Source organism: Callorhinchus milii, unplaced genomic scaffold, assembly GCF_018977255.1.
Source record: "Callorhinchus milii isolate IMCB2004 unplaced genomic scaffold, IMCB_Cmil_1.0 Scaffold14, whole genome shotgun sequence".
In the NCBI taxonomy this organism is placed as follows: domain Eukaryota; kingdom Metazoa; phylum Chordata; class Chondrichthyes; order Chimaeriformes; family Callorhinchidae; genus Callorhinchus; species Callorhinchus milii.
Window position 1 is genome coordinate 15054433 of NW_024704755.1, and position 26580 is coordinate 15081012.

Consider the following 26580-nt stretch of genomic DNA (forward strand, 5'->3'; position numbering starts at 1 on the left):
ACATGTTGCACGTAATGAGGCCTCACACACAACTATGAGGCGAACTGCCAATTTATTTGGCAGATAGTTGGTCAGTCACTGGGAAAAACTCCCTTCCCTTTTTGAACAGTGCCATGGGATCTTTAACAGCCATCCACGGAGCAAGCAAATAAGGTCTTGGTTTAATGTCGCATCCAAAGTGAGTGACCAATTTTATCTGGAACAATGTTGGTCAGATCACCATGAGAAACTCCCTTCTCTTTTCGAATTGTGCCATGGGATCGTCAATATGGTATATACAATTGTAAAATGTGGCTGTGTTTACTGAACGCTGAGGTTCTATTTTCTATACCCGGGAATCAAACCCAGGTCCTCTTGTGTTCCCCAGTGTTGTACAGCATCTCCACAAGGTCCTATTACTGGTCTCCCAACCCCCAGCCCACTGTGCACTGATCAACAACTGAAACATGTGAAAGAATGATAATAATTCTATTTAGAAGTATTTAATTGTACTCAACACACGTGTTTAACTGTACTTAGATGTCCAAATGTCCAGAGGATTGGTATGTGTGTATGATCCATCACCATGTTCAGTGTGCCATCTTCCATAACATGGATGTAATTTCGAGATGAAATGCATCTCTGACAGTTCCTCCATTTTTGCTTTGTGGACACCCTGAATAACACTCCGTAATCTCATATCACTGTGTTTTAATAAAGGGCGAGGGGTAAGAGGACTTTGTGGACACCATGTACACCATTGATGGTCAAGTGAGATGGATACCTACTCCCACTCCTCTTCCAATGAAACTGATAATGTTGAAATGCTTAGCTGTGGTCAAAAGTCATTTGCTTTGTTGCTTTGTCTCTTTCTCTGTGGCTAATGTTTTATGGGGAAATGTTTGGCCCTTGCCGGGCCGTGCCTTCCTTTGTAATTCGGTGTGTGAAGCAACACAAATATGAACCAATCTTGCATCACCAGCATAATGTTTTTAAAGCTCCCAATGGGCCATAACTACATTGAAATTGCATTGGAAGTTTATCATGTCTGGAGCTGAATTTATTAATCTGAGTTATACAACAACATTTTACCTCTAGGACACCATAATAATCATTGTATTTGATATAGCGCCTTATCATGTCATTTGAGATGTCTCAAAGCGCTTGACAGAATATAGTGTAAAGTGGATTAATATAGAAGTTCTCATTATGTTATAAATGTTAAAGATCTTAAGTGAAATGTAATCAGTCAGTCTCAATCCATCAATATAATGCTGCTTTCTATTTTTACATGACAATTACTATGGCACACAAGTGCATTTTATCTGCTGCAGACTCATGGCCACTGGCTGTGAAACTCTGTTGTACGCCTCTGACATAAAAATACCTTGCATGTCACTGTAATTGGCATTTAAAGATAGGAAAAAAAACCTCATTATATACTTTAACAGTGGTAATGCATTTTAAAGTACAGTTTAAGTCCACTTATGTGATAAGCAGATATGTGCACAGTTCTCTTTGATGCAATTTTTGCTCAAGACCTGACTTTTCTCCATGCATTTTTAATGGTATTTTAATCCATTTTGCTGCGAATCCCTGAATACAAAATCCATATGTGCAGCGAACAAAGCTAGGCTCAGTCATTGATTGGTGTCTGTTTATAATAAGGACAATCCTTGCATTTCATACAGCCCTCATCACATTACAGGGTCTTTCTATAAAGTGTGGTGACTGTGCTTTTGTAGGTGAATGCGGCAGCCAACCTCCCACATAAAGCCAGGAGGGGAATGATTAACCAGCGGTTTGTTGGCCAGGAAACTGGGAGGAAATTCCTTCTATGTTCAAATAGTAATGGGTTCTTTAACTTCCATCTTAGATGGGCAGACGGGACCTCAGTTTATGTCTCATCTGAAGGACAACAACTCCAACAATGCAGTGCTCCCCCAAAACTGCACTGAAGTGTCTGTCTCGACCAGGTCTCTAACACAGGACATAAGCCAAGCTGACACTTATAATTTTATAGTGTGTAACTCACTTGAATCAATTTGTGGGTTGATCTTTCAAAATAATAAAAAAAGGAGACAACATAAAGTTGCAATATTAGAATACAAAATCTAACAATACAGCAATACTGAAATAGTATAATACAATCTTCAAAGAAGCAACATATGAGCAATGTAATAACACAACGTAAGGCTCCATTATCAAAACTGTCAACACAATTCAAAAATGCAACAAAAGAAAATACAGTTTCAACAGTAGTAATAAGCAGTATAATGGTTTAATAGCACGGTATTAACAGAGTTATACAATAATATGACACAGTCTTAAAATAATATCAAATTCAAGAATGCAACCATATAAAATATACAGTATAGTATCTACATTAGTACAAACCAGTGATAAATGCTTTGGGATGTCCTCCCAACGTGAAAGGCGCTATGTAAATAAAAAAAAGTATTGTGTTTGTTATGGTAACAATATATAGAGTATCACTGTTTAAAACCAAAATAAGCATTTAATATAACAGTATACTAGCAATAACCTGAACAACAAGGTAAATCAGGAATAATGAAAAATCAGAAAGAAGAGGAACACTAAAAAAAGGAATTATTCTGTTTGTAACAAAAAACACATAAAATAACAAAGAGAGCAGCGGTTGAGACATTCAACAGAAGCTGAATGGAATTAGGTCAAAAATAAACTAATGAACAGAGGGCATGAAGCATTCTGGAAATGTGTTATTATAATAATCCTTCCATTTGATATGGAGCCTTATGGTAAGTTAAAGGAAAGAATACTTAATGAACATTGGATGATAAGAGGGATCGAAAAAGCTGTATAGGGTTAGAAATGATTAGCTAGGAACATCGGATTATAGGAACAGGAGCAAGCCATTCAGCACCTCGAGCCTGTTCCGCCATTCTATTAAATCATGGCTGATCTGTACCTCAACTCAAAATATCCACCTTTGCCCCATATCCCTTGATATCCTTACCTAACTAAAATCTATCCACCTCAGTCTTGAAAATTTTAATGGATCCATCCAGCAAACTCATCAATAGATGAGAGAATACAAAATGTTCAGCAAAAAACTGTAAGGTTAAAGGGGAGTTTCAAAGAATTTCAAATGTTGTTGTAATAATAATAATCCTTGCATTTGATATAGTGTCTTATCACGTCTTCTAGACGTCTCAAAGTGCTTCACAGGAGATACTGTAAAGTGAATTGAGTGTATATTTTGTGGGCGAAACGCGGCCATTAATTGTGTACGCGGTGTCCCACAAACAGTTGTGGATTGAGTGACCACATTTTTTTAAGGGATTTATTACTCCTGGAAAAGCAAGCCGCCAATCGACGAACAACCGGGTTCCTACTTATTGCTAGGTAAACAAAGGTGTGTGGAGTAAGGAAACTTGCCCAACATTTTGCCCAGCCCGGGTATCGAACCAGGATCCTCTCACTTGCGAGGCGAGTACTCTAACCACTAAGCTACAGGAGAATGTTGAATTCTCCCTCGCCCGAAGCATACAATCCCTTTTGCAAGTTGGCTATCTCTATGAAATTCTTCATACCATCTGTTAAAGTTGCTCTGCCGCTGACTTTTGAAGCTTCAGAGAATAACAGTGCGAGCCAGAAGCAGACAAGCTGAAGTGACAGCAGCCTGGCATTTGAGAACATTCATTGACGTGGGATTCCTAACAATACCAGCAGCAAAGGAGACACGATTTCCTATCTTCATTTAAATGAACTCAAGCAAAGTCAATTTAGTCAATCAAGTCAGGACGAGTATTCTGGAAAGATAAGATCAAGTGATTTTGTGAAATTCTCTTTTTAAATGGTGGGCAGTTTGCCACAAATCTACTGCAGGTCAAAGCACAGTATCAAATCACAGAAAGATGGCACACTGCACGTTTGTTACAATGGAATGGTTTCCAGCGAGTAATGTAATGATGTTACAGTGCCCTCCTGACGTGAAAGGCGCTATGCAAATGTAATCTTGTTGTTGTTGATGTTGTACTGATTTACAGATGTGTTACAATACCCTTATGATTTTACAGGTATGTTACATGCTTGGCAATGGATGATAGGATTGAGTCAACCCTCTGTGACGATTTGGTCGTCTGTTTCCTGAGCCAGGTGGAACCTCAGTATTCCAGGAAACTGTTGATGACAGACTAGCCAGCCCTGCTCATTGGTAGGACTCCGAGGAGTGGACCAACCACTAGGGGCAGGGATTTTTCCCCGGCTCCTGTTAACCCTGCAAGCCAAAGCCCTAATTGGTAGGCTGATCTGAGCTGGACAAGCTTTAGGAAATATAAATGAGGATTATATACATTAACTTGCAGTGCTTTCCAATTTGAGCCTAATACTTTCCAGAATCAGGTAAGCGGGATGCCTTCCTCTAGTAACAGAGTGGGCATTCCATTCCAAGCATGGATTTTCCACGTGTAGGTGACATGCATGTAACTCTCAGCCTAGTTTGCATATTCTTAAGCATGGTGACGGGCTTCTGTATGTGTCAGACACTCAGCTGACCAAAATAATGCTGTATGTTACAGTACTAGAATGTTTTACAGTTGTGTTAGAGTAATAGTCATTTACAGGTGTATTACAATATTAGAGTGATTAAATATCTGGATTGACCTGGCATCTAACTACAACCTCTTAGGGCAGGTAGTGAATTCCAGATTTCCACAAACGTCTATGTGAAAAAAATGGTTTCTGTTTTCACTTTTAAGTGGTTTAGTTGTAATTCCAAGATTATGTTCTCTAATACTGGATTCCACTGCCAGGGAAATTCTTTCCATCTGCGTAATCAGATCCTTTTATCCCTTTAAACCCCTCAATCAGATCACGCCCTCAACCTTCCGAGCTCAAGGGAATATAAATTTAAACCTCTCCTCTGCCAAAGAACCATTCTGGTGAATCTGCACTGCACCCCTTCCAAGGCTGAGCAGTTCTGTCTGTGTCTTTTTTCGATTTCTTGCTCCCATCTGTCTAACTCCGGCGGTTACCCCAACGCACACCTTGGGTTCCCCAAGCCTTGGCTCTTGCCAACCTGCACCTAGTACCTTCCGGAATTAGGTAAGCAGGATGCCTCCCTTCAGGAAGAGAGTGCATGTTCCATCCAACAATCTATCTCTGGGATTTCCACGTGGAGGTGGGATGCATGGAAATCTCAGCTTGGTTTGGATACTCTTAAGCACGGCGATGAGTTTCCGCGTGCGTCACGACACCCGGCTGGGCAAATAAAAATGAATTCAATTTTCCTGCCTTTTCTGCAATAGTCCATTTATACCCTTACTTCCCAAGCATCTCTCTCTCTCTCTCTTTCTCTCTCTGTAGCTCCCTTTTAAACTTGTTGCAACCACATGGGAGTTTTAGGATTCAGAAGCTATGTGTCTAATGTGTTGTGGCCACTGATCTCAGTGCTCCTGAATGTGAATGGGCATTCTCTCAATGGTTGTATAGCACTGTTGTTTCTGAATGCCTCATATATATATATATATACACACATATATATATATATATAGCTGGTGCCTTAGCTTAGCAGTGGGTGTCGCTCTGCTTTGCTCCCTGTGAGCCCTGGTAAGTGACGCTGAGCAATGTATCTGTCCATCTCTGTGGTGTGGTGAGTGACAGGAGGCAGTGGGGAGTCTGGAGATGGCTCTTCACTGCTGAGCGAACAGTCCAGTCAGTGGAGAGACTCGTCAGTGCTGAGCACAGCCCAGCAAAGGCAAGTGCAAACCCAGACACCAGCACCACCAGCCCCAGCCCAGCCCAGCCCAGACCAGGGGGTCCAAGCTCCAGGTTCCTGGGCAAATCCAACTGAACTGCACCAGGTAAAGGGAGATGCTGAGACATTGCCAGGGCAGGGAGTGAGGGGGTGAGTGTGTGTGGTGTCTGTGTGTGTGTGTGTGTGTGTGTGAATGATGTGATTCACTGGTGCATGTCAAGTCCACACGTTCTGCAGTTTATTTCGTTGCCTTTGAAGCACTTTAATCACTGGCTGCTGACTTGAGGCTGAATTGCAAGACGAATTGTTATTTTTTTTATATTGACCTGGCGTTTGAATAAAAGGATAGGCTCCGAAGTGTGTCAGTCACTGTGTCTGCTCTGGATGCAAAGCTGGAGGCTTTGCACAGTCATCTTTTCTGAGATAGCTTTGGGGGGTTGGGGGGGGGGGGTCAAGGATTGAATGGTGTAGCCATTTGAAGGAAGTGTGGGGGTGGGTGGGGGGGAAATGTTTGTGGATGTAAGTCTCTGCAAAGTAATGGGTTTAAGATTGCCTCAAGTGTCAGAATTGTGCTTCGAGTGGGTTTGCTCAGAGATTTTACCTGTAAGTGCGTGTGTGTTGGGGGGGGGATTAAAGGGACAGTGTCCACCCTCTGAGCAGAGAGAGCAGCTGCGTGTCCATTTCATTACAATAACATTTCCATGGGGCCCTTTTAAAAAGGTGGTTTTCGCGTCTCTCTCTCTGCATCATTGTGTGTTTATACCAAGCAGTAAGTAGGATCTCGGTTGCTAGTCGATTGGTGCATCGCTTTTCTGGGGTTAATAATCCCTTCAAAACAAAAGGAACAAATAATTTGGTCACTCAATCCACGACTGTTTGTCAGACGCTGCTGTGCGGCACAGTTGTCTGCCGAGTCTCGCCCACAGTCGATTCATTTTACAGTGTTGTTCTGGTGAGGAGCTTTGAGACCTCTCGAAGACGTGATAAGATGCTATATCAATTGTTGGGCAAACACTGCCAGAGGAGATCTGATAAACACTTAAAATCCAATTCTTCCCCTTGTCTGGGCAGATTGCTTTTGTGAAATACCCATGGTTCGTTTCTTCAATCATGGTTTTATGCATGTGTCATACCCCAAAATAATGAGTCCATTACAAGTGATGTATTTGCTGTTGGAAGTTTAAGCAAGGAATAATGTTCATCACAGACACTGGTCAATTTGTTTTTTTTCTGTTTGCGAATCTTTATACGTTTATCTTCATAACAATATTCACTTCATTTCTAATCAATTTTTACTTTGAAAGTTTATGGCAGTTCACCACTTGGTGACGTTTCTTTAAAGAAACAGGTGTTATAATAATCTTGCATTTGATATAGCGCCTTATCACATCCTCGATGTCTCAAAGCGCTTCACAGAATATACTGTAAGTGAATTAACTGAATGCAAGTTGTTCCCAATTAACGGGGACAGTTCCTGGATGAGGTATTGTGTGATCCTGGGTCCAAATTCGCCCTGTCTTGAGTTGTTCAGCAACAAACTGAGAGCAAGAACAATAAAAGTCTAAAACAGATCCACTAATCAGAGAAACACAGCAATTAATCCAACAACTTCTCCAGTAATTGCTATCATCAGGAATTGCGGTCAAGTCAATTTTGTTTCATATTTTGTTTCAATTTTGTGGAGTCCTGTAGCTCAGTGGTTAGAGCACTCGCTTTGCAAACGAGAGACCTGAGTTCAATTCCAGGCAGAGGGCGAAACCTTGGACAAGTTTCCTTACTCCACACAGAGCCTAATAATAATCCATCCAAAAAAACAAAACAATAATAAATTGGTCATTTTCAATCGGTTTACAAAATATGGTCACATTACAGGCAGTGGACAGAACTTGCAGCTTAGAGACCAGGAACAGGCTGGTTTGAATCCCGGTCTGTGCTGAGTTTGCTGGGCTCAGCCATCATTGCACAGGGAGGGTGATTATCTTCTGAGGTTGTTAAAGTTTGACATATGTTCAAGGTTCTTATTAGGTCCTCTGAAAATAGAGAATGTGCCTTGTGCTGACTGAAGGGTTGATTTACTCCCTTAAATCAAGTGCAACATTCTCAAGGGCCTCCAGAGGGTACTTCGGTGATAGGGATTTTGGAAACTGATTGTGGCTTAACTTCAGGCTGTGGTAGAGACTGACGCCACTCTCTGTGTAAAAAAAAACTTTAAAGTGACTTATTTATTTAATATTTGCATTGAAGTGCTCTGAGATGCTATCTTGCGTGAAGAGAGCCATATAAATGTAAGTTGTTGTATAATGTTGGTGTCAAAACATTAAAAAAAAACTATCTGGTATTTGGTGGGATGGGAGAGGCAGTATAAATGAGGATTAAATACATTAACTTGCATTTGATATAGCGCCTTATCACATATCGAGACATTTCAAAGCACTTCACAGGGTATACTGTAAGGTGGTGTAACTGTATTTTGTGAGCAAAATAACAAGGTAAGGAACACACTTGGGGGATGGGAGAGAATGAGGGTCATGGAACATAAACCAACTGAAGAACAGTAAATAACATTGAGGTGCTGAGAGTTGGATAGAGTGAGTGGCAAAGAGAAACTAGAGACAAGGGCAAGACAGACATCGCTGCAGACAAGGAGAGATTAGAGAAATTCACTAAGAAAACGTATGGTGCCACACAGAATAATTGGGCAAAACTGAGAGTGCAGAACAAGAAGGAAAACAAATAAGAATAATCCTTGCACTTGATTTAGCTCCTATAAATGATGAAACATCTCAGAGCGGTTCACATAGAATTGTTGTCAAATATATTATGTATTTCACTATGAATTTGTAGGCAAGTTTGGCAGGTATTTTGCACAGAGCAAGGTCCCACAATTAACTGAATGATTGATTTCTCTGGAATATTGTTGACCCAGATACCCTGTTCTTTTTGAATAATGTCTTAACATTTTTAATGTTCAGCTGAAAAGACAGACAGCAGTTTAACAGCTCAGCCAAAGCTCAGAGCCTCTAAAAACGCAGCGTACTGTTCAGACACTGTATATGTATTGTCCTGGCCCAACAATTTCCCTCATAAAATGGATCGTTCATTTCATGGCTGTTGTGGGCACTGCTGTGTGCAAATTGGCTGCTGTGTTCGCCCACAAAATACACGCTCACTACACTGTGAAGCTCGTTGAGATGTCCTCCCACGGAATTATCATCGCCAACATCCCCGAGAGTGAGTGACAAACTAGAATCTGATTGATGGGTTTGGATATAGGGCTATTAACTGTAACTAAATCGTGAGTGCCTTTTAGTCAATGTGGCAATGATGAGGAGAGGGAGAGCAGCGTGGGGGATGGCTAAGGAGACCTCCTAGGCCTCTGTAATGACCACTTTACTCTCAGTAAAGTGCCACTACGCCCCGAAACTCTGGAACACTCTTCCTCCATCTCTCCACCTTGCCCCCTCCTTCTCCATCTTCAGGATCACGCCTGAGCCCTTCCTCTTCGACCGTGTCTACGATCACCTCCCCCAGCTCGATGTCATGTTCCGCCACTGTCGTGGTCTCTGGGACGCTACCCTGCGTGAGCAGTGCTGTATAAATGTAAAGTTGTTATTGTTGGTTACCACAATATAAAGTCTCAAAAGGTTTTCATACAACTGGGCATAATGTTTTTTAATAAACATTATAATTGCTATTTGTGGTATATTAGAGCCCAAGAATACATTCAACCCCATGAAGTGAACTTTGAAATTAATTTGTTTTGGTGAAAGTCCCTGTTGGGAGATATTAACATTAACCTGAACAGCGAGCCTGGATCTCAGTTTAACATCTTGCCCAAAGCACATTACCTCCAGCCCGATTTCAGACAGTCAGCCCCTGGTTATGAGCTGAAGTCCTGGTGTAAGGCTCAAACCTACAATCTTTTGACCCAGAAGTGAGAGTGCACTGCAGACTCTGTTGGACATAATCCTTACTTAATGCTGGAGATGATTCAAATTGACTTGATGCCTAATAGTTTTTAATAATAGTAATTTGATGTCACAAGAGCAAGCTGAAATTTGAGCCTGTGATTTGTCATAGTCTTAGTCTTAAGACAGTGTCTTTAAACTTAAGAAAAGCACTTAAATTTATAATAATAATCCTTGTATTTGATATAGTGCTTTTCACGTCTTCTGTGTCCCAAAGTGCTTCACAGAATATACTGTAAAGTGAATTGACTGTATATTTGTGAGTGAAACACGGCAGCCAATTGCGCACAGCAGCGTCCCCACAAACAGTCGAAGTGACCAAATTATTATTGTTATGTTTTATTTGTTTATTTATTTTTATTATTTATTTTTAGGCTCATAAAAAGCATTTAAACATTGAATTAAAATGACAGGAACAATACCCGCAGTGAAGTGAACCAGTGAATAATTTCCCCTTCTTCACTCATCACTCCACCAAAGAGATAAAACACTCAGCTTCTACAGTCTCCACCTCGGGGTCAGTTGAAAGCTTACAACACGTCACGACCATTTGCCAGAATATTCTGTCGGCAAACAATGAATTGGCTGGGAATTACAGGATCACGAGTACCCCACAGATACAATAATGCAAATCGAAATTGTGCTTTAAGAAACTCAGCCTTAATTTGAGAGGAAGTTGTCCATACCTATTAAAAAGAAATTGTCTCTCAAATGAAAAATCAATATGAGAATTTTCCAAAATTCTGCACAACCTTAAAATTGATTAAAATAGTCTTAAGGCTAAAAGTGTGAGGAATTCCAGGATTCTGTTGGCTTGCATTGAGATGGTTAAGAAAAGAGTACATGCATAGTGCAGTCCATTTATAGAGCCCTGTTCACTGGCCTCTAACTAATTATGAGCCCCTTCCTCTCCTCATCTGAAGGGGTTGTGAATTATTGTTTGCCTTTCACTGGAGAACAGTTCAACAGGTTCTTCTGGTATCTTATCCAAGTGTCACTTTGTGTGAGCTTTGACAGTGAGTCATCAGGCTATGTGATTAAGCCCAAGCATGTTTCACCTGACATCCATTTCCTATGGGAGGGAGTGAGTGAGTGAGTGAGTGGTCACTGTGGAGCAATCAGGAAACCTGAAATACAGCATTTGTACATGAGAGCCACTCCAAATGAGCTCAGCTGACAGCACATAGAAAGGATTGAACCTTTCCAGTTTATACGGTTCAAATCATTGGGATAAATGTACCTTTTGACTTAAGTGTCTGGGATAAATGCACTGAGACATCTAGGAAATCAGTTGAAATAATGGAAATGTATCTCTCATGGGACATTTTCAACCAGCACAGAAAGAATGTTATCCCATTCAGCTTGGGATGGATTTGAGTACAGTTCCCAGAGGTGAAATAAATGGTAACACACAGCCCCACCTACTCCCATTTTAGAACCTCTTACTTGCAGCTCTCTGCCTAGCAATAACAACAAGAAATTGTATTTATGTAGCGCCTTGAATGCCGGGAGGATGTCCCAAGACCCTGGACAATAACAATAATAACCCTTGGATTTGATATAGCCCCTTGTGATGTTTTTGAGACATCTCAAAGCGCTTCACAGAATATACTGTAAAGTGTATATTTTGTGGGTGAAATGCTGCAGCCAATTCCACACATCAGCGTCCCACAAACAGTCGTGGATTGAGTGACCAAATTATCGTTTTTTAAATTTTATTTATTTATTATTTTTTGAAGGGATTATTGCATCCGGAAAGGAAATCCGCTAATCGACTAACAACCAGGTTCTTACTGTTAGGTAATACAGAGTTGTGTGGAGCAAGGGAACTTGCTTAACATTTTGCCCTACTCGGGAATTAAACCCATTCCATTTCAAAATGCACTTTTTAGAATCTGCTTAGATTTGTAAAACCTAAATTATAATAATTCTTGAACTCAATGTAGCTTCTTATCACATCTCAAAGAGCTTCACAGGATATACTGCAAAGTGCTGAGACTGTGTATATTTTGTGGGCTAATTTGGCGGCCAATTTGCGCACAGACAGTGAATAACCACTTTTTATCTGGGGAACTGTTGGCCAGGACACAGAGAAAAATTTTCTTCCCTTTTCGAACAACGCCATGTGATCTTTACCTGGATGTCCACCTGGACAGGCAGATGGAATCTCAGTTTAATGTCTCATCTGAAGGACAGCACCTCCGACAATGTACCACCATCCACCATCCACCACCCCGACCCCCAGTACTGTCAGCCTGGGCTATATGGGCTCCAGGTCCCAGTGTGGGCTTTAACCCCGAACCTTCTGTCTCATAGGCAAAAGTGCTACCAAATGAGCCAAGTTGGCAAACCTGTCAGATCCATCTCTGTAGTTAGAGCCCTAAACCATGACTTGAGCTCAGAAACGTAGCTGATGTTCCAGTGCAGTACTGGGGGACTGCTGTATATTTGGAGGATATGGTCCTTTGGATGAGATAAAATAGGATCCCATTTGGTGGTTCAAGTGGATGACAAAGATCACAAAGCATTATTTCAAAGAAGAGCAAGCAATTTTCCCTGATCCCTGGGTCAATATTACTCTTTCATGCAAAGTCACCAAAAAGATGCAGTCTAGTGCAGTGACTTCAAGATCCTCACACTTGTGTTCAAATCCCTTCACTCTCTGGCACCTCCCTACCTCTCCGACTTCCCCAATCCACCACGCAGCGCCTCCGCTCGACTGGCACCGGCTTCCTGCCCGGGAATCAAATCCACATCCTCTCACTCGCGAGGCAAGTACTTTAACCACTACACTATTGGACTTATTGAACTGAATAATACTTTTGGTTGCTAATTTAATGCTAAATGGAGGGCACATGACAGATTTACAATTTAGATGACTTCTTTGACTTCTTCTATATCATGCTTGCACTCACTCAGAGGCCACTGAGAAGCAGAGTAGAAATGGACTTGACAGGGAAGATAAAGACTGTTTGAAGCTTATTGTAAAACCCTAGCTAAACACAGAGGAAACTAATATGGTGCATTCCAATATGCATTCCAATATGCCCGGTTCTAAAAATTCTTGGAAAAATACAACTCTCTCTGTTTGTCATTACAAGATTTAAAAGCAGAAAAGCAACGTCCTTTAGAAGTTATCCCAAAAGAATACCCACATTCAGAAGGGCTGTTTTCCCCACCGCCACACAGTCTGAAACTGCAACAAAATCAGAGATTTGAAGACATCTTTCTTTGATTGTCATAATCTTAGACTACCTTGTGCAAACTTCACACCAGCCAGTCAGTGTAACAATTCAACTTGTTAGTGATTTAAACTGACGTGAACCGTGAATAAGTGACTTTCTTGCTTATTTAGCCCTACTTGTACTTTTGCTGCTGTCCTTGGTGCTGAATGTTTAATTTGATCAAAGGTGGTAATGATTATTAACTTGTCGTAATGGACAACATGGAAATTTGATGCTCAAAGGAGCTGATTGCATAAAAGTTGATTGCACACAAGGCCTCTTGCTAACTTGTTCCAGTAAGATATGGTCACACAATAAATATTTGTTCACTCTTTTCCAACTTTTATTTTGTCTTGTTCATTGCGAGGTTTGGGGAGAGATTTTTCTCTTGATTTTGTGTGTTATGTGTCGTGACATTGAGCTTGTGGGCTGATGTAATGACACTGACTAAAAGAAACAATAATAAATAATACCTGCACTTGGCATAGCACCTTTCACACCGGGAAGAACCTCCCAAAGTACATCACAGGATTTATTGCGAAGTGGAATGTCGCAGCCCAATTGCGCACAGCAAACAGTTCCACAAACAGCCATGACGTGAATGACCCAGTTTTACCTTCCTCTCTCTAGGGAGATGTCTGTCTCAACTCAGTATACCTTCTGAATGTCTGGGTAGAAGCACCATCTCAGTGGCTGAAAAAGATATTAATAATAATCCTTGCATTTGATATAGCGCCTTATCGTATCGTTGAGACATCTCAAAGAGCTTCACAGATTATATTCTAAAGTGGAGTGACTGTCTATTTTGTGGGCAAAACATGGCAGCGGTGCTTCTTAGGCTGACTGCTCAGCTGCTCAAAGCAGTCAGCGTTTTGCTGCGTCTTTCAAATGGAAAATCAGTGCAAACGGGTTCCGTGTGTGAAGCGTTTGGAATAATAATGTGTTGTGTCAAATGCAAGCACTGAATTATTTTCAGATTTTCTCTTCACTTACCTAGGCAGTGTAGTTGGTGATCCTGTGTGCAGTGTACAGTTGGTGCCAGCATGTTCACCTGGAAAAAAGAGCAGGAGGGGTGGCTTCTCAGGAATTGACACAATGCAGAGTAGGAGAGAGACACATACATGCCCCCAGTTTCCGGTAAAGCCCAATCGTTCCCATTTCTCCCAGGCTGGTGAAAGTTAGCCGTTCCTATGCCAACCATTCGCACAACATCAAGATAGTTTGCAGGTGGGAAAATGTTCTTTGATTCCTTTCTTTACAACCTGGGGGTTATGAACAAGCCAATGACTGAGTTTCTCACTTGTGTGTGATTTCAATTGCTGCTCAGGCACCAGGCTGACTAAATCCTTTAAATTCACCATAAAGAATGGGCTTGAAATGACACATTAAACCCCCGGATCTGTTTTGTAAAGTCTCTATATTATTGATCCCCTTATCTGAATGTTCCAGGTGCAGCTAATCCCATCTCGGGCACTGCCTGGTAAACACAAATTGGACCCAAACCAGTTCTTGTCATGAATTCAGTATCACTATTTTCCTCTGAAACTGTGAGCTTCAACTCAATGTTCCAATGTTGCCATTAAAAGCAGACATATGTTATGTTTCTGCGCGGGGGATTGGGAAAGAGCTGGAGATTCAAGAAGCTACTTAGAGAGGAGCAGCAGCGCAGACATAATAGGCCGAATGGTCTCCTCTGCTGAATGTCAAAGTTACAGTTATGTCAATTTCCATCACCAACAAATCACCAGTACAGTGGGACCTCACTATTCAGGTCACTTAAGTGACTCGGCAAAAGTGACCTACTTAGTGAGGTGACCAGATTATTGAAACAGGATTACATAGGATGAACATAGTGATCTTTAAAATGACATACAATGAACATTCAACAACCATACTTTGCAATCTCATTAAAATACAGGCATTGTCGCATTTAAAACAGATCCTAGGTTTCATTATTTAAAGTTCACATAAGAAGTTAAAATCACACAAAATGTGTATTTCTTGAAGAAAAGTCCAGTGTTGTTTGCCTGGATGCTGATTTAATCTGCACTGCCTTGTCCTGCCTTGACCCTCAGCATCAGCCAAGGTTTGATACACATTGAGTCCACGATCAAGGCAAAAGCCCCTCACTTGTCCGAGTATACCCAGTGCATCAGCATAAATGAGAGGCTGAGCAGATTACAGCTTCAGGTCCACTCTCCCCACATGAGGATGGTCCCAGCATGGTGGGTGCTTCAAGTCCATTGTAGGTGAGATGGGAGGGGGAACAAACTGAATGTGGTAGATTAGGAAATTGATCTGATGATTCTTTAAACAATGAAAAACATTAAGGAAAAGACTCATAAAAAGACAATAAACTATCACTAATATTAGCTTGTCTTGAATATAGAGGTTTCACAAGTTATGGTGAATTTTGCATTCAACCTCACTTCAATACTAAACAGATTAAACTAAGTAAATTGATTATTAAATAGAGTTGAACTATTTAAATTAAGTACTGTAGATGGTATATCAGTCGACGTTCCCTTTAAATCAAGGAGCGAGAACATCACTGATTTCCCTTTAAATGAAGCAGACCGTGTATCGGTAAGTTCCCCTACAAATGATGCACAAGGTATATCAGTAGTTTCCTTTCAAACAGAGTGGGCTGCTTATCAGTACAGTATAGTTTCTCTTCAAATGAAACAGACTGCATTATTAACAATCTCCACCTTTCAAACGGAATGGATTTTCCCTTTAAAAGGACTGGACAGCGTATCAGCAAAGTTCTCCTGTGACTGCAATAGGCAGCAGGTTCCACCTACTGGCTAACAGCAAGAGCCAGACTCACAACCAGAGCTCTGGAGGCGGCTTTTCATTCAGCTTCCCCTCTTCTCCCCAGTAAAGAGCAAGGTTCTGTGATCCACACACAGGGGAAGCCATGGGCAAGCACCACACACTGAAGGGTCAGATCTGTGGAAAAAGTAAATCGTGAACCAGTTATCCGAATGAAAGACGTGTTCCTAAAAGGATCAGCATGTTACGGAGTAACTGTCCCAGTCCTTGTTGTTTGCTAACATTGTTTTGTGTGCGTGTTGCAGGATTTGACTGGTCCAGATTGGAAATGGCTGGATTGCAAGAGATACGAATGATTGAAGAAAAACCTCTGCTGCGGGAGCAGATGTCATTGGTGAGTCATTGTAGGATTTGTTTAAAAGTAAGGAGCCTAAGGAGGGCCTTCTTACTGAAATAGCTTGCAGTGCCCCAGTCTATGACTGATGGATGGCATTTCAATCCTCTCCCAAGTGAGTTCTAGAACTGAGTTTTTTTTTCCCCCCCCAATTATAATTCCTTTGCTACCTGGTTTCAGAGAAGTGCGTACAGTATTAACTTAACAGTCTTTTTTTCTAAAGCAGGCAAACTGGATAGTGTTGCTGTAGTTCCCATAGTTGCTGTTAGTCAGGTGGGACTTCACAAGGAGTGAAGGAGGCAGAACAAAAATCCAGCCAATGGAGATTTGTGCGCAGTGGGAAAGGAAGGAGGGGATGATAGAAGAAAAGATTTAGCTGCTCTAAACACCACCAACAGCAACTTGGATTTATAATAATAATAATAGTAATCCTTGCATTTGAAATAGTGCCTTATCACATCATTAAGACGTCTCAAAGCGCTTCTCAGAATATGCTGTAAAGCGAATTGACTGTATATTTTGTGGGCAAAACTTGTGATGTGAATGATCTAACGAATGTGCTACAGGTCTCCATGGCCTGGAGTCACAAGACTTATATAGCTTCATGTCAGATAATGTCTCGGATTGCTTTATAAGGACGGAAGTCAGAGAATGGCGTGCACATTAACTATTGTATTTGACTATTGGGTTGGGACAGGGTGGTAAAGTGATAGAAAACGGATCGGAGTCAGGGAAAATTCCAGTAACAGAGAAGTAGGGGGTTGCAGGTACTGGGAGTAGACTGATACCAAGAGACTTTTATTATGCATTTAGCCCCTTCCCTGCAGTTAAATAAAGAGCCTGTGGAGTGTTGTGTTATTATAATCTTGTGAAATTGGGAAGGCTTGAAATTCCATCATTCAACTTTGAGTCCTTTATCGTTCAGTCTGTCAACAGTTCCAGAAGCGAGTGCAAATATTTGTCCTTTATTTCTAAAATAGACCTTCTGCATGATCCATTTTGTCTCCAACATCTTGTTTACCCTGTAGCGTGGCAGAGCTCTGGATGTGAGCTTGCTGCACCAGCATGCTGTGCTCCCTGCCCACCAGAGGAGGCGCTCTGCCCCTCCGGACAATAACCACGTTGACCTTTACTGAGTGAGTAAACATTACTCGCTCGATGTGAGGCTGCTTGGAATTAACTATAGGCTTTGTGGAGGGGTGGGGGAGAGGGTGTTGTGATTATTACATGTGCCCAGTGATTATTACTGAAAATCAATGGCATATATATTCAAACTCTTCTTAATCTACACTGTGCAAACACAAGACGTCAATAAGCCTGAATGGTTATGTACATGGGCACAGAGAGAATTGATTGCAGAAGATTTCCTCACACAAAGGATGACTTGTCCAGTAACAGGGACAAATAGACATCAATAGCTTCAGCTTCTCTGTATCCTGATGGCTAGACTATCTCTGCATTATACAGTTTGGGTTTGAAATTTCAATTACTGCATTTTTACACGCTTTAAGCCATTACCTCTGGTTTAATCCCAAGAGGTTTATGTTGGCAATGCCATGGCATAGAGTCCCCAGTGTATGGGAACTGCTAAAGTTTAATCAGCTAAAACCACGTAGCTTGCCACTGGGAACGTTAACAAACTTTCGAGTGCTTGTCCAAGTAGGTTTACCATACTTGTTAGGGCTCTGGCTTACAGGATTGACAGAATAGAGTAGGAAAAATCTCAGTCTGTACAACAACAACAACAAAATTACATTTTGTATAGCACCTTTCAAGTCGGGAGGACATCCCAAGGCGCTGGACAGACAGAGTTTCAGACCCGACCTGGGGGTTGGGGTCGGGGTGTGTGAAGGGCAGAGGGAAGCAGAGAAATCGAAGACATGGTTGAAGAGGAGGGTCTTGCGATGGGTCTTGAAGGTGGCAAGGGAGTAGGCGAGGCAGAAGGACTGTGGGATGAAGTTCCAGAGGGTGGGGACAGAGTGGCAGAAGGCCCATCGCCAATAGTGGGGCGAGCGAGGCAGGGGACGTGAAGCAGGCTGGAGCTCTAGTGATTGGCACAGTTATATTTCTGTTCATTTCATACTTTTTAAGTAAACACTTTCAGTTTCCTTTCATTTCTTCCCAAATCTGCACAAAAAAATCAGAAACAACAACCAAATTGGCAAGAGAGGCTGAATTCTGAGTCCAATATGTGTCACCTTTTTGTTACCGTCTGCCTGCTTAAAAAAACTGCTTCAAGCTCTCCCAAGCAAGGTACAAGCCGGGTTAGGTATAAAGATTGTCCTCGATGTTGCAGTCAATAACAAAATCAACAACAACAAATTGCATTTGTGTAGCGCCTTTCACCTCGGGAGGATGTCCCAAAGCACTGGGCAATGAGGGGTTTGCACCCAAGCTAAACTCAGATCAGCTGGAGCTTGGTTCAGACACAAAGTTGCTCTGCACTGTCCTACTTAAAATTAACCTTAGAAAAGCACTGCTACAGCTTCAGTGACATTTCCATTTCAGTGGTATGTGGCTTTTTTACTTGTTTATTCCAGCAATGAGAAGTTGGAACAGACCTGATATCTGACAAAATCAAGGTCTGACTGCCAGTGTAAATGTATCTGCTCTCACTTAGTTGTGGCATCATTTATTCTCAGCTCTGGAGTCGAGTTAATACCACAAATTCACAACCGTTCATCAGGATTGCAGCTGTCCTTGCTCCCTGTGTCTATGTTGCAGTGCTCCACCTCATTCTAATGCAAGAGTTCTTATGATTTCATCAGGTTCCTATTCACTACCACGTTGCAGAATTCAGCTGACACAAACTCTTTCACAATCGCACTCATTGTCCATATGCCAATGGACCTAATCCCTTTCAGTCTCATGGTCCAACAAACCCTTTCCCATTCATAGAATAGAAAGCAAAAAGGAAGCCAATCGCCCCTGGAGCAAACTGTCTTTTCAATCCCACTGCCCTGCTCTATCCTTATATCCCTTCAAGCCCTTTTCTTACATATACTTGACTACTTGCCCTTTGAAACCCACAATAGACTTTGTCTCTACCCCCTTACCTGGCAGGACATTCCACTTCCTGACAACTGTCTGTATGAATAAAAATCTCCTAAAGTCTCTAAATAAAGAAGCACATAAAAAGATGTGGTCACTTAATCTTCGATAGTTGTGGGACATTGCTGTGCGCAATTGGCTGCCCTGTTTTGCTCGCAAATATGCAGACAATTCACTTGATAGAATATTCTGTGAAGTGTCTCAACGACGTGATAATCCTTGCATTTGATATAGCATCTTATTATTATTTTGCTCTTGTGACAGTCACTGCTGGAATCCCAATGGATCAAGGTCCTTCCTATTGACACACTCTGACTATCTAGGTTCCCAATAGAACAAACTCATCGGGATTAACTTTGACCTGTGCAGTGTTGTCTGATGATTCTGTTTTTGTGCTCGATGCACTGAATTCGTTTATTTCACCTTCAGGTGTTGTTTTGATTGAGTTTCTGAATGAATGACTCACCCAACGATTCTGCGATAAAGATTTGAGATTGGATGTTCTTATTTGCACTTATTTACGACTACATTCCAGCAGCTCGCAAGGCTCTTAATGTGCAGTGAAACCCTAAAAAGCATTATTATTTTCCCAAGGATTTCTCGATGATAAAGACGTACCAAAACACTTCCTGTTTATAATGATCAGCTGAGTTTGCTTCTAGATGGTTTGGGAAGGTGAGGAGCTAAGCTGCTGCTGCCATTGCATATGCCTCTCGCCCCAGATAGATACGTTCCTCTTCTGTGTATTTGTGTCTGTGTCAAAGATTCACGGTCAAAGATAGCGCTCGCTGTGAGGACTGGCACTCAGCAGATCAATGAATGCTCTTTGATGATCACAGACTGAAATGTACTGTATACTTTTGATATTTCTGCACTTTTGAAATGGCTGTGACATTCTCATGGCATTCAGAGTCTCCACAACTTTCTGATTGATGAGGCTTTAAAGTGGACTGAATGTGTCCACCCTGCTCTAAAAGACCAAACGCCGATTAAAGCATGAGATTCCAATCAAGGGGGGATTGGAATAACCTCCCTCAACATAGCGCAACAGTGGACTTAGTGGGTATTGGTCTGGGGTCATTTTTGAGCCTTTATGCTGATGACATCCAATTAATTCAGAATGCCACTGTTAATATACTCACCCATCACACAGTCCTTTTGTATAAAAGAAAGAACTTGACCTTTTATAGTGTCTTATCACAGTGAAACGTCTCAAACTACTTTAGATCGCAGTCGCGATCAAGCATACTGGTTGTTTTTGTTGGCAAAGACTATTGGCTCACTTGAAGTGAATGACTAATTAATTTGGAGGATTGTTGACCAGAACAATGGAAGAAACTCCCCTTTTTTTCTTATTGTGTGATAGGATATTTAAAAATCCATGAACAGACGGACAAGAACTTGGTTTAATGCCATCATCTAAAAGATAAACTTGCTCCCCAGGTTTGCACTGGAGTGTTAGCTTAGACTATGAATTCAGGTTCTGAAGTGGAGCTTAAACCTACAGGCTTTTAATATTAATAATCCTTGCATTTGATATAGAGCCTTTTCACGTCTTCAAGACATCTCAAAGCACTTCACAGAATATACTGTAAAGTGAATTGACTGTATATTTTGGGGGTGAAATAAAGGCGCTGTACAAATGTAATTTTGTTGTTGAAATAGATAGATAAAAGCAGAGAAGTTGAATTCCAACGTTTCTATGGATTTAACGGTGGAGCAGACTCGATGTGTCAGAAGTTCCTGTGTTCTTTGCAATGATCAAGATATGTTTTTTTNACTTCCCCTCCGTCATGTTAATTTCTGTATTTTTCTCTTGGCAGGAGAATTCCGATGTGTTCCTGCCACCCACAGACTCAGACTGGAAGGTACTGTACATCAACACATGTTGTTTATGCAGATTATGTTGTTTAACCCTATTATAACTGGTTAGTTTGACTCCGTTGACTCAAACGCAGACCCTGTGTTATAATGGGGCACACAAGAAAAATGTCTGTCGGTCAATGCTTCCGGGTCGTCAGATTGCTGCCGGGATCATTTCCTTGCATTAGGCATATGCACGCTATGCGCGGGTCATGCTGCTGACATCACTTACTTTGCAAAATGATGCCTGCGGCACTTTCTGTATGCAAGACGCTGGTCAGTTTGGGCATAAAAGCTCATAATAACAAGGTTTGTATAATAGGAATCCTATAGCCCAGTGGTTAGAGCACTCACCTCGCAAATGAAAGGATCTGGGTCTGATTCCCGGGCAGGATGAAACATTGGGCAAGTTTCCTTATTACATACGCCTCCGTTTACCTAACAGTAAGTAGGAACCTGGTTGTTAGTCAATTGGCGGATCTCTTTTCCAGGGATAATAATTCCTTAAAAAACAGTTATAATAAATTGTCACTCAATCCACGATTGTTTGTGGGACATTGCTGTGCACAATTGGCTGCCACGTTCGCCCACAAATATACAGTCAATTCACTTTACAGTATACTCTGTGAAGTGCATTGAGACGTCTCGAAGACATGATAAGACGCTATATCAAATGCAAGGATTATTATTATTGTATCTTTTCCACACTATAAGGTAGTGTTAGACCTGTTACTGGGGAAGGCACACCTCATTCTTGCGGGATGAGCAATTGGAATGACTGGATAAACAAGGCTTTTCGGCCTTGAAGATGAATCTCAGAGGGTTTTAGATGATAGATCAAGTAGTTCAGATATGTCAGAGCAAATAGACAAGAGGGCACAGGTTCAGGGATGTGAACCTTTAAACAGACACTGGGAACTATTTATTTATGCAGAGAGGAATTAACAGCTGGAATGGATTACCTTCTTCCAGACATATTAAATTATTTTTACTTATTTTTCGCCACTGTAGACAGGTTCCGCAGGACAGGCATAGCGTGAAACTGTGAACTGAGGTGTCAGTTTCTGTTCATGTCTGTTACTCTGCTTCTCCCTCTCTCTCTGTACAGTTTCTTTTAAATCTCTTAAAACAGTTAAGTAACTGATGATAATTAATTTCCATTGAACGCACAGGTTTTGCATTTCAATTTCTTTGAAACATCACTTTCCAATTAACGCTTGCTCAGACGTTGATCACAGCTTCAGGTGCAAATGAGATTTAGTTTGGGGGAAGGGAGAGTCACTTGGGCTGATACAACCTCAGAACAGAAACAGACTTCGCAAATTGTTTGGAATTAACTGGTGGGTTCACCCATACCTCAGTTTGTTTGAGGGTCTGCTGGATATCTGTTACTCGCGGAAACCCACCATCATATTTAATAATATCCAAAGGATTCTGAGAATACCAGCACCTTGGGATGTCCTCTGGATGTGAAAGGTGCTATACAAATGTAGTTTTGTATTGTATATGTGTCATGGATACACATGAACATTTTTCTACGACTGAAATGGAATATGCACTCTCAATGGAGAGTATTGAATGCAAGTGGACAAGAACCAAAGTACAAATCAGGACACATCCAGACACGTATAATGCCCATACATATATTCAGATTGACTTACATAATAGAGGAAGATGTTCAGAATGCAGACACTTACATGTATAGGTTTGAATATATTAATATACTTATACGCGAACATGCACAAGAACATGAAGTGAGATAAAGTACACACTCATACACAAACACACACATACACACACAGTGATCTATAAGAATGGTACACTGGTAATGTAATTCAATGCTATAAACATCCACATAATATAGGGAGATTATTTAAATCCCAAAGTGGGTGTTTATTGTCTTGTTCCAAAGACCACGTCACGGTGATTGCCTAATGTTCACAGCAAGACTGTGCATTTGCCTGATCGTCTGACATTCCTTGCATGTTTCAAGAGAAAAGCGCGACTGCTTGGAGGCGAGAATGCAGATCGGTGTGTATTAAATACAACATTAATCCAATGTGCGTCACATCCCCACCAGCTTCCAGCCTTGAGTTTGGGGGGTGGGGTTAAAACGCTGCAATCTGTTTAACTTCCCTTTAATTACTGTAGTTATTCTGTCTGCGTTCTCAGTGATTTAATGAAACAGTCGCTTTCCGAATGGACTGTTGTGCAGAATTGGTGCTATTTATCATGTCAGCGAAATAATAATGTTTATCTGGAGTCAGATGGACTCTACCAATAAACGTCAGCACTGGGCAGGCCCACTACAATTCATAAGGAAGAGCATAGTGTTTCCTACATAAACATTGTACTGTTTGAAAATCAGGCAGGATCCCAAAGCCCTTTGATATTGTTTGTGTATTTATTTTTAACTTGAGAGTAAGACAACTCTACCTACCTGCCTCTAATTTTCTGTCTACCCGCACGTCCCGTCAAAACACCAACCAACTGGGTGAGTGGGTTTCAGGTAGGTTGTGCCCCGAGGTCTGAAATTCCACCTCGCCACAGCCTGTAGAACCATTCTGTTTTAACTGTAAATTCGCCGAGAATTTTGAAAAAAATCTAAGATTCGGTCCTAATTTGGAAGCCAGTTCTTTTTAAGAACTTCGGAGAATCAATTTTGGAAATTTTGACACAAATTGGGCATGTGGGCTACATGTGGATGAATTTGGGTCTCGGGTATATTATAATAATAATTAATAATAATAGATCATAATCCTTATAGTTGATGGCACTCTTGCCTCTGAGTCAGAAGGTTGTGAGCTCAAGCTCCATGGGGGGAATTGGAACTCATAGACCAGGCTGATGCTCCAATGCAGTGCTGGGGATATGCTGTAGGCAGTGTCGTCTTTCAGGTGAGACATTAAACCCAGGTCCCATCTCCCTGTTCAGGTGGATGTTAAAGATCCCTCGGTGTGATTCAGAAAGAGAAGGGAATTTCTCCCAGTGTCCTGACCAATAATCCCCTACATAAAATCGGTCATTAATTTCATGGCTGTTTATGGGACATTGCTGTGTGCAAATTGTCTGACACCCTTTGCATATACATTACACAGTTACTACACTTTACAATATATCCTGTGATGCACTTTGAGACATTCTGTCGCTGTATTTCCCTAGTTTATACTTTTATCTGCTTTTCTAAAAAGAAATTGGTGTCATTGATTAAGCTAGACTTTCTTTTAATGAACAAACACAAAATACTGCCGATGCTGGAAATCTGAAACAAAAGCAGAGAGAGCCGGGAAAACTCAGCAGGTCAGGCAGCATCTATGGAGAAAGGAAAGTGAGTCAACGTTTTGGGTCCATGACCCTTCGTCAGACCTGATGCTGCCTGACCTGCTGAGTTTTCCCAGCTCTCTCTGTTTTTGTTTCCTTTAATGAATCCTTGCTGGCTGCTTTTAATTATCGAGATGTTTGGTTATGTCATCCTTTATTATGGACAGACATTAAGCTAATTGGTCTCTAGTTTTCTAGGTTAGCTCTACCTTCTTATGCAAAAATGAGAATTACATTTGCCACCCTCCTGTTCTCTGGCACGGTTCCTTTCTCCACTGAGTTCCTAAATATATACCAGTGCCTCAGCTATCTCCTCCCTCGATTCTTTAAGGATCCTTGGGTGCAGTCCATCTGGACCTGGTGTTTTGTTCTAATTTATGAGAGTACCTCCTTCCTTCCAAGTAACTGCTGTGATTTCATTCCGTGCACTATCTATCATTCCCATATTTTCTTTGCCAGTCTCCTTCATATTCCAACCATTTTGTTACTATCTCCTGTAAGCTTATTCCCTTCACCCCTTTGCGATCCTGACTCTAACCATAACTATTCTTTTATTACTGATATGTCTAAAGAACACCATTTTTATGTGTGCTGATATTTTCTCCTCGTAAGTCCACTCTGCCATCCTAATTGTCTTTTTTAATCCCTTTCCTAAGATTGTCATATTCACTTTTGTTTTCCCTTTCTGTTTTGTAATTTTCATATCCGTTTCTTCCATGGATTCAGTATTATTCTCACCTCCTTATGCATTTCCGGCATAGGCTGAATGGCCTCCTTCTGTGCTGTAATATTCTGTGATTTTCATTATCAGATTGTTTTCCTTAATTTCTCAATGGAATAGATTTCTCCTGTACCTTTTCTGTCCTCTGTTAAAATACCTTCTGTTGTTGCTCAACATTTTTATTTGCCAATTTTTCACTCCAATTGACTAGTTCACTGCATTGTAAAGCTTTTTTGTGGTTCAATACCGCAGTCTATATCTCATTAAAAATAATATTAATCTCATACACCTTATCACGTTGCTGAGATATAGCAATTTGATATAGCACCTTATCACATTGCTGAGACGTCTCAAAGGGCTTCACAGAATATACTGTCACCTTAAAATGTATTGTTACAAGCTCATTATTCTCCTACTTGTAATTCCTTTAGCTGTTCTACCTTTTGTTGTAACTAAATCAAGAAGTGCTTCCTGTCCTTTTGGGGTTTCTCTTTATTATAATAATCCTTGTATTTGGTATAACGCCTTATCACGTCCAGATAGTGTCTTGGGACGTCCTCCCGATGTGAAAGGCGCTTTACAAATGTAATTTTGTTGTTTTTTTTGAGACGTCTCAAAGCACTTCACGGAATATACTGTAAAGTGAACTGACTGTATATATTGTCGGTGAAACGGTACAGAAAAGAAGCCTGCACAATTTTTAAATATTCCTTACTTCCTTAGTATACATTGATCATTTAAAAGTCCAAATTGATGCTGTATCTATGGACCTCAAGGCCCAACGCATTCTATATTCTCACAACTCTCTGCCCTGAAACTCTGGAACACTCTTCCTCCATTCCTCCACCTTGCCCCTTCCTTTCCCATCTTCAGGTCGTGCCTGAAGACCTTCCTCTCCGAGCGAGTCTACGGCCACCTACCCTTACCTCCGGCTCAGGGTCGTATTCCGCTACTGCCAAGCTATCTGGGACACTACACTACCTGACCAGCGCTGTATAAATGCAAGCTGTTGTTGTGAAGAAATGTTTTGTGGTCCATGAAGGCAAGTACTCAGCCAAATGACCCAATGTGCCGATGGTTGGCTTTTTTGCATTACTTTGACACCCAGCAGAGCAGCCCCTTGAGACTTGGCATTCTGCCAACTCAGCTTTTGCCTGGCAGCTGGTGCTCCAGTGACTTCAGACTTGGTCTCCCACGGAATAACGTGGATAATAACCATGATCTACATCTCAATGCAGCCCAGTCTGTCACCTGCTCTGCACTAATCCACGTTGCCTCCTTTGTGCCAGCAAAACTGGCCAGCGCTAATTGCACTCATCGAGTGGGCCTTATGGGCTAGCTCAGCGTGAAGACACCAAAGCAATCATTTATTTGTGATGTACCCGCTAGGTACAAGGCAGATTCTTCACCCGGTTTATTTACTCTGATTCTTCATGGAGCATCTTTGCTAGAGATAGGGATAGGAAATTGGTGGCCGGATTTACTAAACGTAGCTGAATTATCCATAAGCAAAAGGAATAAACCATCAGTCATTAATGGAGTCC

The 26580-nt window shown here is 41.3% G+C and overlaps 1 protein-coding gene across 6 annotated transcripts in view; it reads left to right on the plus strand.

The window, feature by feature from the left end:
- Positions 1–4277: 4277 nt before the first annotated feature.
- ndrg4 (NDRG family member 4) overlaps positions 4278–26580 on the plus strand; it is a 62732-nt gene continuing 40429 nt past the window's right edge. For 2 of the 6 annotated variants that reach the window (XM_007904647.2, XM_007904648.2), the window contains exons 1-3: positions 15726–15874; positions 15992–16080; positions 20955–20999. In XM_007904647.2, coding sequence (XP_007902838.1) covers positions 15832–15874; positions 15992–16080; positions 20955–20999 — 177 coding nt within the window. In that variant the 5' untranslated portion in view covers positions 15726–15831. Of the gene's footprint in view, positions 4366–5509; positions 5572–5727; positions 5870–15725; positions 15875–15991; positions 16081–20954; positions 21000–26580 lie in introns of those variants that run through there. The other 4 variants (XM_007904652.2, XM_007904650.2, XM_007904649.2 and 1 more) reach the window with 4 other exon arrangements.